General features: G+C 53.1%; 4 protein-coding genes across 4 annotated transcripts; 3 read left to right on the forward strand and 1 right to left on the reverse strand.

Annotated features, from left to right (window-relative positions):
• Positions 1 to 1,207: 1,207 nt before the first annotated feature.
• CGCS363_v007499 (uncharacterized protein) lies at positions 1,208 to 1,697 on the forward strand (the record flags this gene model as incomplete). Its single annotated transcript, XM_036639348.1, has 2 exons — positions 1,208 to 1,321; positions 1,449 to 1,697. 2 exons carry the CDS (start codon positions 1,208 to 1,210, stop codon positions 1,695 to 1,697), a joined length of 363 nt encoding a protein of 120 aa, XP_036495505.1.
• Positions 1,698 to 7,754: 6,057 nt separating this feature from the next.
• gnl-3 (Gluconolactonase) lies at positions 7,755 to 9,092 on the reverse strand (the record flags this gene model as incomplete). Its single annotated transcript, XM_036639349.1, has 1 exon — positions 7,755 to 9,092. One exon carries the CDS (start codon positions 9,090 to 9,092, stop codon positions 7,755 to 7,757), a length of 1,338 nt encoding a protein of 445 aa, XP_036496483.1.
• A 1,330-nt stretch (positions 9,093 to 10,422) lies between these two features.
• CGCS363_v007501 (uncharacterized protein) lies at positions 10,423 to 12,054 on the forward strand (the record flags this gene model as incomplete). Its single annotated transcript, XM_036639350.1, has 1 exon — positions 10,423 to 12,054. One exon carries the CDS (start codon positions 10,423 to 10,425, stop codon positions 12,052 to 12,054), a length of 1,632 nt encoding a protein of 543 aa, XP_036496484.1.
• A 1,178-nt stretch (positions 12,055 to 13,232) lies between these two features.
• On the forward strand, positions 13,233 to 13,556 carry CGCS363_v007502 (uncharacterized protein; the record flags this gene model as incomplete). Its single annotated transcript, XM_036639351.1, has 1 exon — positions 13,233 to 13,556. The coding sequence occupies one exon, from the start codon at positions 13,233 to 13,235 to the stop codon at positions 13,554 to 13,556; it is 324 nt and encodes a 107-aa protein (XP_036496481.1).
• Between the last annotated feature and the right edge of the window lie 603 nt (positions 13,557 to 14,159).

A 14,159-nucleotide genomic window follows, 5' to 3' on the forward strand; every position in this document is an offset into this window, starting at 1 on the left:
TATAGCGAGCCCGGGTAAGAGCTTTCCAGATCGTGGTTTTTTCAGTTCCATGGCTTTGATGGCACGCCTCATGTCTACGCAGCTTTCAAGATCTCGATGGTCATGAAATGCCATTCGTGTGTTGAGTAGGCAAGCAGTTCCGTCCATGCATCTCTCTCCACAGCCCGTCTTCTGGGGTTTGGTCTACCCAGGGAATCTACCCACCGAGGTTGTCCAGACCAAGATGACATGGAATGGAATTATATGAACTATGACCTGTTATCTGAAGTGACGATTTGCTGTACAATGACTGAGTTTTCTTCTCTTTGACCCAGCTTCGGTCGTGCCTGCCGTTCAGGAAACGACATGCTTACCTTGACCAACCCACCACGTGACTCGAAGTGATTCTTTTGATTTGTTTTGAGGCAGATCAAAAGAGGCCCACAACCCCGTTGATCTTCACCTCTTCTCTCGTATTCAACGCGCTGTACTAGCCTCTTTCACCCAGCATCCATCGTGCCTGCCGTTCAGGAGACCGCCTGCCTACCCAGAACGAGCGTGCACGTGACTCTGCAAGATTCACCTCGTTCTGTTTACTTTTCAGAAGCAAGTCCAGGGAGGACCATCAACCAAGTCCTCCCATCCTCATCTCTTCCCTCGTATTCAATCTCTCACACTCCACCAACCAAGCCACCAATTCTCCCGTCTTCACACATCACCACTATCAACCACCACAGACCAAAGACAACACCAAGTAAGTATCGCATCTTCTCTTTTCCTACGTTTTCTTGCCTGTCACGATCATGGACATCTTGGAAGTGCTGTTTCTATGATGGCAATTTGGCAGGTGCTGGACATCTCGGAGTTTGCAGGCTGTCTGTTCCAGTTCACAGGTGAACCTCCTTTGAGCTTCCCTCCATCCCCCCTTTGACAGTAAATTTTGCACTCCCAAATCTGTTTCTTTTTCTTTTTTCTTTTGTGCGTGTGAGTGCGCCCTTGGCTCAAGCGAGAACGAAACAAATCGCACAAGCCAGCCTCAATCAAATATCCAGCCTTTGTGGCGAAGGAGCCTCCCCGCTGATTGTTCAAGACCACACCGGTGACTCGCTTTTGACCCGCTGATGGAGCGTTTGATCGACCAGTCCCGGATCCGACCGATGCCAGATTCATTCTGCCTGATTGAGCGAGCGCTCGTCCTAGAGACTGGGCCTTCTCCCGCTCCCTCAAGATGGATGTGCCTTCCCCGCGGACCCCAAGACAAGTGTGTTTCGCTGTTTTTCCAGAAACTGAACAAAGTCAGCGACGAGGGCTCTCAACACCATGGCCTCAAGTGACAAACATCGTGAGATATTGCCATTGACTAACTCGTGGCACAGGCTCCCACATGTTACCCTCGCTCTTGCCACATCTACGGTACAGCGGACGGGATCCCGATCTTTCAAATGGGTATGGTCGTATGCCTTCAGCACATTGGAACCGTCCTCGACCTCCATGCCTTCCAAAGTACTGCTTCATCACTATGCTTCCTCGCCATGGCCTCCAACCAGCACTACATCCCTGGTCAGTGTCCGCCCGATTTGCAATCCAGGTCGACTCGGTGCGCGTCTCGATCCTTCCTTGAGGCTCCCACTACATTGCAAGCCCAGCTGGCAATTAAGAAGGATCTTGGGCTCTCTCGAGTCTGCATGCGGCAAGCACATGTGTCTCATCGCCCATGACGTTGACGCATGACTTCAAGCACCATGACCAAGGCACCATGGTCATCCACAGCATGCCAAGGCTGTCCATCCCCAAGATGCACCTCATGAGCGTGCTTCCTCCCCTACACCAAGGTTTGCAAACCCCAAGGCCATACGTCACTCATCATGATCACTAATCATCCATTGTAGGAAGTCTCTGTCGACTCAACTCAGATCCTTCGGGGTGTCAACCTAGCCATGTCAGATCCTCCGCTGTGGGAGCATCAAACGGCAACGTCATCCTGCTTCACACTGAACGACTCAGCCAACAATTGCAAACTTCTATCCCAACTCTTTCAACTCGGGCCCAATCGAAGACCAATACCGACACGAGCAAGAACTGCGTCTCTTAGCCACTTCATCCGCTCAGCCTACAATCAGTCTCCCATCCCGAGGTCTCCCATCCCCAGGCACCTCAGCGACCCCATTGCTGCAATTCAGTTCAATCTCCGAGGGTCAAACCCACGAAGCCCATTCTTTCGAATTCTCAATCATCAAACATGGGGAGGGTCGTTCCCAAACATCAGCTCCAGTGGCCCCTTCTATTACGCCCACTGCCCTTTTTTAATTGCTTCGGTGGCCCATCCCGATGACTCCGCCTGCGGCAAATTGCTTCCGCTCAGTGAGCCAACCCGCAACACCAGAACTGCATGTCGTGTCCTCTGCCTCCCATATGAGATGGCATGATGATGATGATGATGACAGCATGTCCTTTGTCTTCTGACTGCCTCGAATTTTCAGACAACGCAATGACATCGAACCCTTCTGAGTGTTCCGCGATGATCCGCGGTACTGGTTCTATTTCTTTGGCGGCGGAGAGGGAGCTACTGTGAACGCGATCATGGGACGTGCTCAACTGTGCGTGGGCTTTGTCGGACGGGAAGAGCGACTTGAACAGAATCGGTCAGTGTTCTCCGGAGAGCCTGCCTGGATTAGGCATCCTGGCGACTATCCAAGTACTGGTCAAAAGCTCGAGAGTCCATTTTCTGTTTGGGTGTTGGTCGCAGACGGTCATGTCTTTCGATGGCGGTTGAAGGCATTTCAAGCTGGGAAAGGCCAGGCCAGCATCTTTGTGCGGCATACGCTGGTTACGCGTCCGTCAGCATGAACCAGTCCTTCAGCGGTGGCATTGGTCGAGAGCTTGGACTGAATGTGGACGTCGCCAAGAGGCTCTTCATTTGGGGTCTCGTCTCCGTCTTGACCTTCTATCCGAACTGGTGCGAGTCTTCCCGAGCCCTCCTGTCATTGGACCAGATGACCGAGAGACGTCTTCAATGCCAGCGCCAAATCAAGATGAAAAAGAAACCACGAGCATGGGCGTAGTGGACCAATGATATCGAACACGAAACTTGCAGCAGCAAAGGTAGCTTTTCCAACAGGCTCTCATGACATATTATTATTGCAAGGTATGCGTGCTCATCGTTGACTTAAATCATCATTACTGACTTGGCGCAGACACTAACTGGCGGGCAGAATGCAGTTGCAGGTTGTCCGTCCGGTCCCTCCTCAAAACCTGCGACAAGAGGTAGAAGAACACACCTCGAATGTGGACGTCGCCAACATTTCCTTCTGGAAGGGCAACATGCAGCTATCCTTGTTTGTCTGTCAAATAGCAACGGAGAGTCGAGGGAGAGATGGAAGAGCACATCTTGAGTACTCAGGTCGAGGATTTGGACTGAATGTGAGCGTCGCCAACACTGCCTGCTTGAAGGGCAACATGCAGTTGCATTTGTTTGCCCGTTCTTGCAAACTTCAACAACGACATCTCCTTACGAAAATTTCTTGGTAAGGCAGCCCCGAGTTCCGAGAGGCCGGAAGGTTTTCACGCAACGGCCAGCTGACCAAGTCACCCAGACGCACCCCAGAGCCAGCATGATCAAGCACACTCGACCTCGGAATCTTAGACCAGACTGGGGGTCACGAGAAACAACGCGCCACGTGGAAAGCAACGGTATCTGGACATTTCACGATGCCGTCTAGAGCGCAAGCTCCCCTCTCACCCTTCCTCCGAGACCTCTGCAGCGACAACCCCGGGTCGAAACCTCCGAGAGTGCGTGCAAGGAACTTGTCGAAGAGACTGAACACACCTGTTTACCAGGGACTACAGATTGATGATCCAGATTTGGGGAGACTGTCGGTCTTGAGCCAAACGGCTGAGGCTATTGGGAGCCTCGTGGATACTTCCTGTCTTCGTCAAGGGCGAAACCTGTCTACGGCTCATGCGTGGCAAAAGACACCCTGACATCACCTTGGATATGAAACCTTTCTTGTCTTCGCCATGAGCGCAAGTCCTCTTCACCCGGCCATCTAGGGAACCTGGATGGTCCGGGTCCAACAATTGCCTTTGGTCTGGCTGAAAGCTCTTTTGACCCCATCCCACCGGGGCATCTGGATTGGGTGGGCAACGCATTCGCCTCTCATTCTGCCCTCGGAGCACGGATTTGCCTCAAAGTCCCTGCAGACAGACCTCATGGCAAAATCGGCACCGCCATGTCATTTTCTCGGGCCTTCCTATCCATTTAGGAAAGGCAAAAGCCCTTTCTACACTGCGACTGTTGCAGTCGATGAGAAAAATGCAGAGCTCCATGCGGAGGTAGCTCGACTTCAGGAGGAGTTCCCCGATCAAGGCTAGGCGTCGGGCTCCAACTGTTTTCTCGGACTCCAAGTAAGCCTTCGATTAACCTCTTGAGGGCTGAGATCTTGTCACCCATGCTTTAGCATCTATGGATACCGCGGGCCCTTGAACACGGATGGACGAATGGACGCCTTCATGTTATCAAATTTCAAAATTTGAGAGGCTCGAATTACCGAGGAGCGACACCTTCAAGAGTACAAGAAGAAGTTGGATGGGTCTCAGCAGAGCGTCAGGCCTCTTGATGAAGCCAGCTCGTACATTGCTTCTGGCTCAGCTTCGTCTCATCAGACGCTATGATGGACGCTAGCAAACAACTCGAGCACCTTCAAAGCGCCTACGAACCCTCTCGCATTTGCCCAAGCCAGCACTTTACACACCCTGCAACGTCAGGTTCTCGACAAAACGCAGAGGTGGTACGTTGCCAGCTCGAATCTGGAGCGTCTGGTCTTCGCGGAAAAATGATTTAGACAATTCCCACAAGAACTAGCGGAATACTTGCGTCTATAGGCAGCAGGCGAGGTGATCGATCACCTGCAGCGCTTGCGCCTCATTCGAGGACTCTCCTGACGGCTCTTCGTAGCATTTCAAAGCCTTAGGTAATGCCTCAAGACTACTCAAACTATTTTGGTACGTTCTCCATGCCTCCGTCATCTGTCTCCTCATTTGTCGACGGCGTTGCTTCCGCCAGGCAATGCATAGCTGACTTTGTTTCGCAGACGCTCTCATCAACGACTTATACCAATGGATCAAGCTGCACCGACGTATCGAACTCTCGGCATTCGCGCATCAAGACTTTTTCAAAACTTCTCAATGATGAGACAGGCTGCACTCAAAGGCAAGTTGTACAATGTAGTGTTGAGATCAAACAAAGGTTGGAACAATCAGCCAACAACAATAACAGCATTACTGAGTACCACCTGTCGAATACATTTCTCATCTTCACTTCCGCCCAAACACATACATGCTGGATGATTCTACACCAGGAACGTCCATGGTCTGTGATGAAGCAATCTGCGTTTGTGACACCCTCCTCCTCCTCTTCTGGCGTCATCAGCTAACCACGAGAATCACCAGAATTCGAAATGTTTCCGACTTGGGCCTCTCGAGGGGCAACGATAGAGGAGGCGGCTTGGTTCCCATGAGCCAAGTTCGCGATATCCCGGAACTGTGGTGACGAACGCAACCTGCGGATTCATTTCGACGAACTCCCTTTCGCCAATTTTCTGGCATAGCAATTCTCGCGTCATGGGCCCGTTGCCGTTTCGTGTGCAGGGCCATCGGTATCGGTGCACTGAGATCAATTCTCATTACGGAGATTAAAGACCAGATGGCATCTTAAATTCAACGTACTGCTGTTGCGATGAAGGGAATCCCGCCTTCAAATCTATTTCAACAACAAAGAACCAAAAAGCTTGAAAACCAAAAACCGAAAAGATCCAGGAAACATCAAAACACCAAACAATACCCGCGGGGGCTGCCCCGGCAGCAGCCCCCGCGTCAAGGGTCCGTTGCCTCTGGGCTTGCACCCCACGGGGTAATGGGCCGATTTCAGCAACATTGTTCTCGTCTTTTTCCGGGCTCGTCCTTTTCTGGGCCGCCATACTTTCTGTGTTTTGGTCAATGGGGGGTGGGTCTCCTCGCAGTGTCGGCAGCTCACCCTTCGCGCCATTGTCTCTGTGTGTCTCCGCGGTCACTGGAGAGATCAGGATTCTTCTCAACATGGTTAAAGGGCGTTCGCTACCGTGATCTCGCGATCACTGGAGAGATCATAAAGCCCATTGATAAGGCCTGCGGGCCACGTCAACATGCAAACATCGGAGAGTCGATTCGCCGACGAATCTCCTTCGAGGCGGGCTTCCCTCATCTGAAGCCCGCCTCTTGTCGGCGTCGCGCCTCGCCGCGACCGCAGCGGTTTGTCTTTTGCCTGGAGCGGTCGATGCGTTCGCATGGGACATCAACGGTCCCTTCTTCTGATCTGATCGGACCCATGGTCGTGGGTTGGTCGCCCGAGGAGATTCAAACTCAGAACATGTCTCGGTGACATGATGAGATGCATCATGGGAAGCGCTGCTGGCTTCATGACTTTGGTAAGGCAAATCCGCTGCTCTCTGTCATCGTCTTCAAAGCTTACCTTATCGTTCTCTTCAGGGTTGCCGCCGAGTCCCTGAAACGCCTCATGGGAAAGAGCACAAACATGCAAACAGAATGTCCGCAGTCCAAGACATTGGTGGCAAGTTCTTCCCTTTTCCTTCTCCCTGGCTCAGGACACAGCTTCTTTCATCTATGCGAAGCCACTGCTAACTTGTCTTTCTAGTGTGTGTGCTCTTTCTTCAATGAAGAGCAGCGTCGGCATTCGTTATGACGGCCTGTACGATGTTGTTGGTCGCGAGACAATTCCGAAGAACGAGGCCGGCAACTATTCCAGATTTGAGCTCCACCGTCGCGATGGTCGAGGACAGTTTATGTATCGAAATCCATATCACGCGATACGAGTACGGGTACTTGAGAATACGCACAGAGGCACTTGGGAAGGGTCAATCTCAAAAGGTCGGAGGAAATGTCATTGGATTGGTTGATGACAGATGTGTCGATTATTCAAGGAACTCCTACCTACCTAGTTGTCATGGACGGTTCGTGTACGATGGAATACCTGGTGTGCTTGACCAATCGACAAACGAATCGAAACCCTGAAAGCATTTGTGTCCAGTAACACCATGCACACCTGCGCAAAGAGTCAGATCGTGAATCACTTGCTTGCTCAAGTACGCCGATCGTTGGCATCTACTCATTACAGACCTCCTGCCAAGGCAAATGCCTGAGACTCTATGGCAATCGCCGGGACGAATCGTACTGAGTGAAGAAGCCACTCAAGCCGATCCTGGCTTTGAGCTACTCCAATATCCCACGTGTATTTCCTTGGCTGGCAGATGCCAAGCTACCGCGATGTTACGTTCACGCCGGTACCTTGCATGGAGTCATGAGGCGGCCTTGGCAACTCGAGCGACGTCCGGTTTCCGAGAAGTCGGTCGCAGTGGTTCCAGCGATAGGACGGCAACAGCCCATGGGGCTTCAGAAGTGTGGAAGTTGACTTCCCTAGTGCAATTCCTTTGATTTTGCCAAGAGGTATACTTTCCTGGTAACCCTTAGCTATGAGAATTATCATCATCATGTTCGCTATGCATCAGGACATCAGTCTCATCATCCAGGCGAGAACTTCTGGACTCGAAGACAGCGGGCACGCATGGCGAGCAGCTCATACAAACAAGAGACGGTCTTGGCACGAAACATCCCATCGTTTCAGTCGTCAGATTAAACTCTAAAGTTCTGTCTAAGATAACCTTAGTCGGAACATTTTTCTAGACCACCCTCCCACAAGAAAGTCTCCGCACCCCAACCTTCTCCTACTGACTACATCTCGAATCAGCATCCTTGCCGAAATCCTTGCAGACCTCCCGGCCGAGAGCCTTGATCCCCTCGACAACCCACAGCCGGTAGTTGGAAAACACAAACACCTTGCCGGGCGCGAACGCAAAGTTGTTCGACACCTCGCCAATGTGAATCTTGCCCAGCAGGACGCCCTCGGGGTTCCACACGTGCACGCCGTCGCCGCAGCCAGCCCACACATTACCGTCCGTGTCGGTGTGCACACCATCCGGGAAGCCAGAATCAGCATACGCGAACATGCGCTTGTTGGCCAGCCGCTTGCCGTCGACAATGTCGAACGCGTAGATGGTCGCCGGGCCCGTCAGGTTCGCCGTGTACTCCTGCGCGCCCGTGTCGGAGACATACAGCGTCTTGTAGTCGGGCGAGAACTCAAGCCCGTTGGGCTGCCGGAAGCCGTCCGCGACGACCTGCACGGCGCCCGTCGCGGGCGAGAAGCGGTACACCTGCGTCGGCAGCTGCGAGGCCGGGCGGAAGTGCTGGAAGAGGCCGTACTCGGCGTCGGTGAACCACAGGTCGCCCGTGCCGGGGTGCTGGCGGACGTCGTTGACGGAGGAGAAGTTGCGGCCGTTGAAGCCGACGAGCAGCGGCTGCGACTTGTTCGTGTTGACGTCAACGGCGAGCAGCTGGGAGTAGGATTCGAAGTCGCCCTCGTCGCACCACACCTGCATGGGCGGCGTGGCGGAGGTGTCGGCGCCGGGCGGGTAGTAGGAGGTGCCGCCGTTGGCCTCGGCGAGGTTGGTGAGCTGGGTGCTGGTGATGGAGAGGTCGTCGAGGGAGAGGACGGTGATGTTGATGTTGTCGGCGAGGGACTGGTAATTTGAGGAGATGTAGAGCGAGTTGTCCTTCTTGTTGTAGATGCCGCCCTCGTGGAAGGCCTGCCAGGGCAGGTCGGCGATCTTGCGGGCGGTGGCGTTGGCGCCGACGACGTCCGCGAAGGCCGGCTCGTAGGCGAGCAGCGAGATGGCCGGGGTGGAGAGGTTGGCGGCGTTGATTGAGGCGAGGTAGCCCGCGCCGCCGACGGCGAGGGCGTTGAGGTCCACGTTGACGAGAGACATTGTGGCGGCCTGGAACCAGAGGGCGATCTGCTGGAGGGAAGGGATGTTGCTGCTGGAGAGGCCGATGCCTTCGAAGAACTGGGAGAAGCCGTACCGGGAACCCTCGGCGGTAGGAGAAGAAGCAGAAGCGGTGGCGGCAGCAGCAGTAGTGTCGGCCGTGGCGGCGGCAGAGGACGCGGGATGGGAAGCTTCCTCTTTATGCTCCCGGTCACCGGCCAGGTTCAACTGCTCCGTATCCATCCGGGTGAGAAGCACCCTGCTCAAAACACTGCAGGCAGTCTCCGTTTGTGGAAACGCAATGACGTTTGAATGGGACGTCAGGCCGTTGGTGGCTCTTGTTAGCGGCGGCCGGTAAGATGGTGATGGGCGCACGCGCGGAGTCAAGGGCCGGGCTAGCTTTGTAGGGGATCGGAGACAGCAGCAACGAGCCAATATCTTGTTCGTGTCTTGGCCATGTTACCCCGCAGAGAATGTTTCTCTGCCTCTCTTTCTCCCCACAATCGGGGCCAAGACCCTTGTCCGGCACTCGACACCCATCGCGGAGAGAAGTCCGGCTTCGGAGCAGGTGGGGCTCCACGGTGCCATTGCATTTGGAGGTGCGGACAATGAGCGGACGTTTGCTTTTCCTTCTTCATATCTTGGACCCCCTTGAACCCGCTGTCCGGCAGTTACACGCGCAGCCTCCCTCATCTGAGTCAGTGCGAGCTGCACGATATTGGAGAAGGGCAAGACAGGAAAGTCGGGCAAGGAATGTGGAGGCGGAGATTTTGCTGCTCATGAACAGGGGGGCAGATCATGGACAAAGTGCGGAGATGATGCAACTCTAACCCCACAACCAGACGACTTGACAAGCAGCTGCTTGGAACGCCCCTCTTGCTCGGCATTGGTGCATGGCAACTAAGCATAACTGTGTCTTCGCTGTGGTTTCTTTGTTCATCTCAAGTCATTTGAGCGTGTTTAAACCGTTGGGTTGAGGGGATGGCAGCTAACCACACCGGATGATATGCTACATAGCGTCGTTGTGACCATGAAATCGAGCAACCCATTGATAAGTCTTTCTTCAAGATACCTATGTGACTGTATGCAAAGAAGCAAGCCTGGGCTATTTGAAGCAGCTTACGCTAGTAATTCACGTTGCATAAGGTTCAGAAAAATGAGAATAATGAGCAAAGGACTGTCGCGATTTCATCAAGATCCCTCTCAACGTTCCAGTTCCGTGCCGGAACCCCAAAGTCCGTCAGCCACAAGTTCCCCGGTGTGCCACAGCGTGGCGCTAACTGCAGGCGGCTGAAAGTGTGGCTGTGGGGAACGTGGCTCAGGCATTATCTTTAGGTTTGGCCTCAAAGCACCCGGATGAGGGGCCTCATTTCCACGAAGTCTATCAGCCGATGGAGCCACCCCGAAAACCTTGGGTTGGCCTGATAAAACTCAGAGAAAGCCATCAATGTGGTTGTGACTGGATGGCTGACTATGTATCTGGCTCATACAAAGTCTCCGCCCGTCCCGATTGAGTCTCTGCCTAGGCATCGGTTCCTTTCGCTTCACATCACCTCATCAACCCACCAAAACGATGCGACCCGTCAGTCTGTTTGTGCTTCCTCGCGAGCTTCGGGACCTCATCTATGGATTCTATGTCAGCATCGATGGCGGCTACGTTTGCGACACTGATAGCTTCATCCGAGGAAAGCTGAAAGGAGCGAAAGGAGACCGCATCCATCTGTCTCTCGTCTACACCTGCAAGCGCGTCGCGGAAGAGATGGACCGCGGCGGTCTTGCCTTGCGCCTGAATACCATCACTTTCTCGCCCATCTCCGAAGAGTCACTCGGCTGGCTTGCCGGCAGCTTCCAGAGGAAGAAGGACGCCTTGGATCGCACAAGGTTGGCAATGCTTCAAACCGTGGGGTACTGCATCCCGGACGCCGTTTACTCTGAGATGGCAACGGCATATCCGCGACTTCTGCCCTTGCTGGACCGCCTGAAGCGGGAAGGGCGTCGGTCGCCACTTGAGGCCACGCTGTTGGCCATGGAACGCCGCGGACCCTATGGCGAAGCTCCTTCGGTCTACCGCGAGTTCGTCAAGGACGTCCTCCAGAAGTCATCAACCTGCGATAGCGAATTCCAAGACGCCGTGCGGAATTACTGGCCCGAGGTCGTCGAAACGACGCCGGATCGACACGCATGGAATCCTTTTTCCATTGTATACAGCACCATCGAGCCCTGGACGATACCATCCGATACGCAGATGCGCAGGCTAGAATCAGAACTACCTGTGTACCAGAGTCATCGCGCTGGTATGACAGCCGATCGCTCAATCTACCGCTTCTCGGCTGCTGCGGCGGCCATCTACTTTTTGGAAGCCATCCCCCACGAGAACCGCACCCATCTCCGAAAAATCATCCTCGACGAGAAGAATGAAGCTGTTTCGAACCCGGAGTGCCATGCCCGAGGCCTCATACCTTTCTGTCAGCAACACCCTCTTCTCCGAATCGAACGACGTGTTTCTCTATGGAGGAACATCTTCCAAGAAGACGTCAACTATCTTGATCCAGAGCGGCGATGTGTGCTCAAAGATCGACCTACCCCTGCCTTTCTCAACTCGGACCAAATCACAGGCAACGTAGCATCTTGGATTGTAGAAGCCATGGCGCTGCTCCCTGCTGGCATGCCCGCGAAATCCTTCTCCCTCCTTCTAGACGGAGACCCTGCCCCGACGCTGTGCTCCGAGATATTCCAGTGTGTCGTTCAGCGAGACGTTGCCTGGCAGCTGGCCTGGGATATGTCTTTGAAGAAAAGATTGTTACCCGAAATCTCATGGTTTGAGAAGAAGGGCGAATCCGTTATCAGACACGGCCATTACACAAACACTGATGTTCACCAGCATCAGAGATTTCCAATTTTACGAACAGGGTTCTGGGGATATTTCTTCGAGGACTTTCCACAGGGTTTCAGCAACATTGGAAAAGAATCGTTCCCTGTGCACTGCAACTTCGACACCGGCATTGCTTGCGATGTCGAGGACATAATCATGCAGCATGGCCGGTGGGATATGCGCAAATGGGAGCAAGAATGGTTCCGACACCAGCCACCGTGGTGGGAAACAGCACCACCACTGCCGGAGTGGATGGCTCTTTTGGAAGAAAATGTCATGGAAGACATGAAATACATGCCATATTTGAATCGTATGAATGAATTATTGGCATAGAGTGGTTAGGAAGGAATCGGTGAGTGGCCCTCTCATGCTTTTCACAAAGCACGTCGTAGGGCGCATGGGTAGGAGCTTCATGTAATCAAGGTAATGTACTTAATGAGAGAGCCGAAGGTGAGTGAGTAGACTTGACGTTGAAACCGCCTTGAATTCTCTCCAGCAAGTGGCAACAATCCTGGTGACATTCGTTCGTGAAGCAATTGCAATATCTCAAGCCATAGCCACTTCCATGATGGCAACGCAGAAGGCAAGAGCAGGAGGAACTTTCTCTTTGGAAAAGGTCGGACAGGCTATCACCGGCTTAATATGTATTGGGTGCTATGAACTATCGCAACCTGAGAAGGAGCAGCAGATGGGAGAGAAATTGAACCATTCGTCATGTAATTTTCCATCCGTTCTATACCGCAGCGAAGGACAAACTTGAAAGATGAGAAGTAGTCAAGGCGAGGTTTATCGCCATAGACTTACTGCCATAGATGGAATATACTGAGTTCCTCTCCCCAAGAAAGACTTTTCCCACCACTCAATGGATCAGATTGTGAGGCAGGAGCCATCTTTAAGCGAGAGATGTGACGTCAGTGTAACCGTGGTGATGTCTTTCAGCAGCAGCTCAGCCATGCTGCCTTTCTCCACCCGCCCTTTGCTGCCTGAACCACCACCACCCACCAACTCTCTGAATCTAGCAAGAGCTCACCCGACTTGCCTTCTTCCTTCTCTTTCTTGATCGAACCACACTAGTCCGCGCACAAAAAGATTTAAATCAAAACAAAAAAAAGAAGCTGAACCGAAGACAAGCGAGACGAAATCCTGCCCAGCCCTATACGCCTTCAGCCGACCGCCCTGCCGCCCTTCGACCTATACCCTCTCTCTCAGATGACGCGTCCTCCAACTTTGCTCTTCTTCCTTTTCACCCACACACAAACCTTTCCAACCTTTCTCTTTCACACACCACAACAACCACTTCCTTCAACCACTACCTTCAACCACTACCACAAAAAACAGCCATCACCACTTCAACCTTTCACAACTTCACCCTTCAACCAAACCAAACCCCCTTCACAACTAGTCAAGATGAACGTAAGTCCTCATTCCACTCCCTATTCTCACCTCTTCACACAATCTCACAATCTCTCCAGGGTTTCACTGCCACCGCTATCCTCGCCTTCACTGGCACCATGGCCAACCTCGTTGCTGGCGCTCCCGCTATCGAGGCCAACGGCACCCGCCGCAAGCTCACTACTACCTCTACCCCCACTGTCACCACCGCCACTGATCGCTGGACCTTTGGCTGGCCCTCTGGTCTCCCTGTCCCCATCCTGACCACCATCCGCCCCGAGGAGCCCACCTTCACCCCCACTCAGGTGCAGTCGTACAGCACCGTCCTCCACACCCGCAAGAAGCTTCCCCAGACCACCTCCACCGCCGATGTTGACGTCGAGATTGAGTACGTCACCGTCACCCAGGTCGTCGAAGTCCCCGTCACCACCGTTGGCGTCTAAGCTTCTTTCTCACACAAGCATGGTCTGGTATTTGGGAACTTTCTCGATTTGGCAGGTGTTTTCAAGGACAGGGCAAGGAACATTGGGAAACGCAAGTTGGTAACAATACCCCGGACTTGGCTTTTGGCGTTGCGCGGAGGGCTGGAACATATGGGCCTTGGTCTTTCTTTCTTTCACTTTTCTTCTTTCTTCTTGGGGATGGGAAACACTTGGCACCCTCTTGGAAGGGCTGGACATGCAGCATGGGTTTGGCTTTGGGATTAGGCATATGAGATTCTGCAGCTGAGGCTGCAAAGACACAATGAGATCACTCTGACACACACTTCTTGACCACCTTTGTGATGCTTTATGACTCTGTGGATGCTTTCTGTTCATGACACTGTGAATGTGTCTGTTCTGCTGCGCTCTTGTTCGCCGCTTTGTGACCATTTGAAGCCATGCTCTGTGAGGAAGTTGTGATTGGGAAGTTGTGATGCAATTTATTTTGGTAGGTCTACGCTGCTTGCTGCTATAGCTCATGAGGCAGATTCTTCTACCTCATGCTGCGAAGTTTACTGAGGCTTTTCATATACGATCACGACCTAGCGACCCGGATTCCTTCTC

This window comes from Colletotrichum siamense (genome assembly GCF_013390195.1).
Source record: "Colletotrichum siamense strain Cg363 chromosome Unknown KSG_Cg363_contig04, whole genome shotgun sequence".
NCBI classification, from domain to species: domain Eukaryota; kingdom Fungi; phylum Ascomycota; class Sordariomycetes; order Glomerellales; family Glomerellaceae; genus Colletotrichum; species Colletotrichum siamense.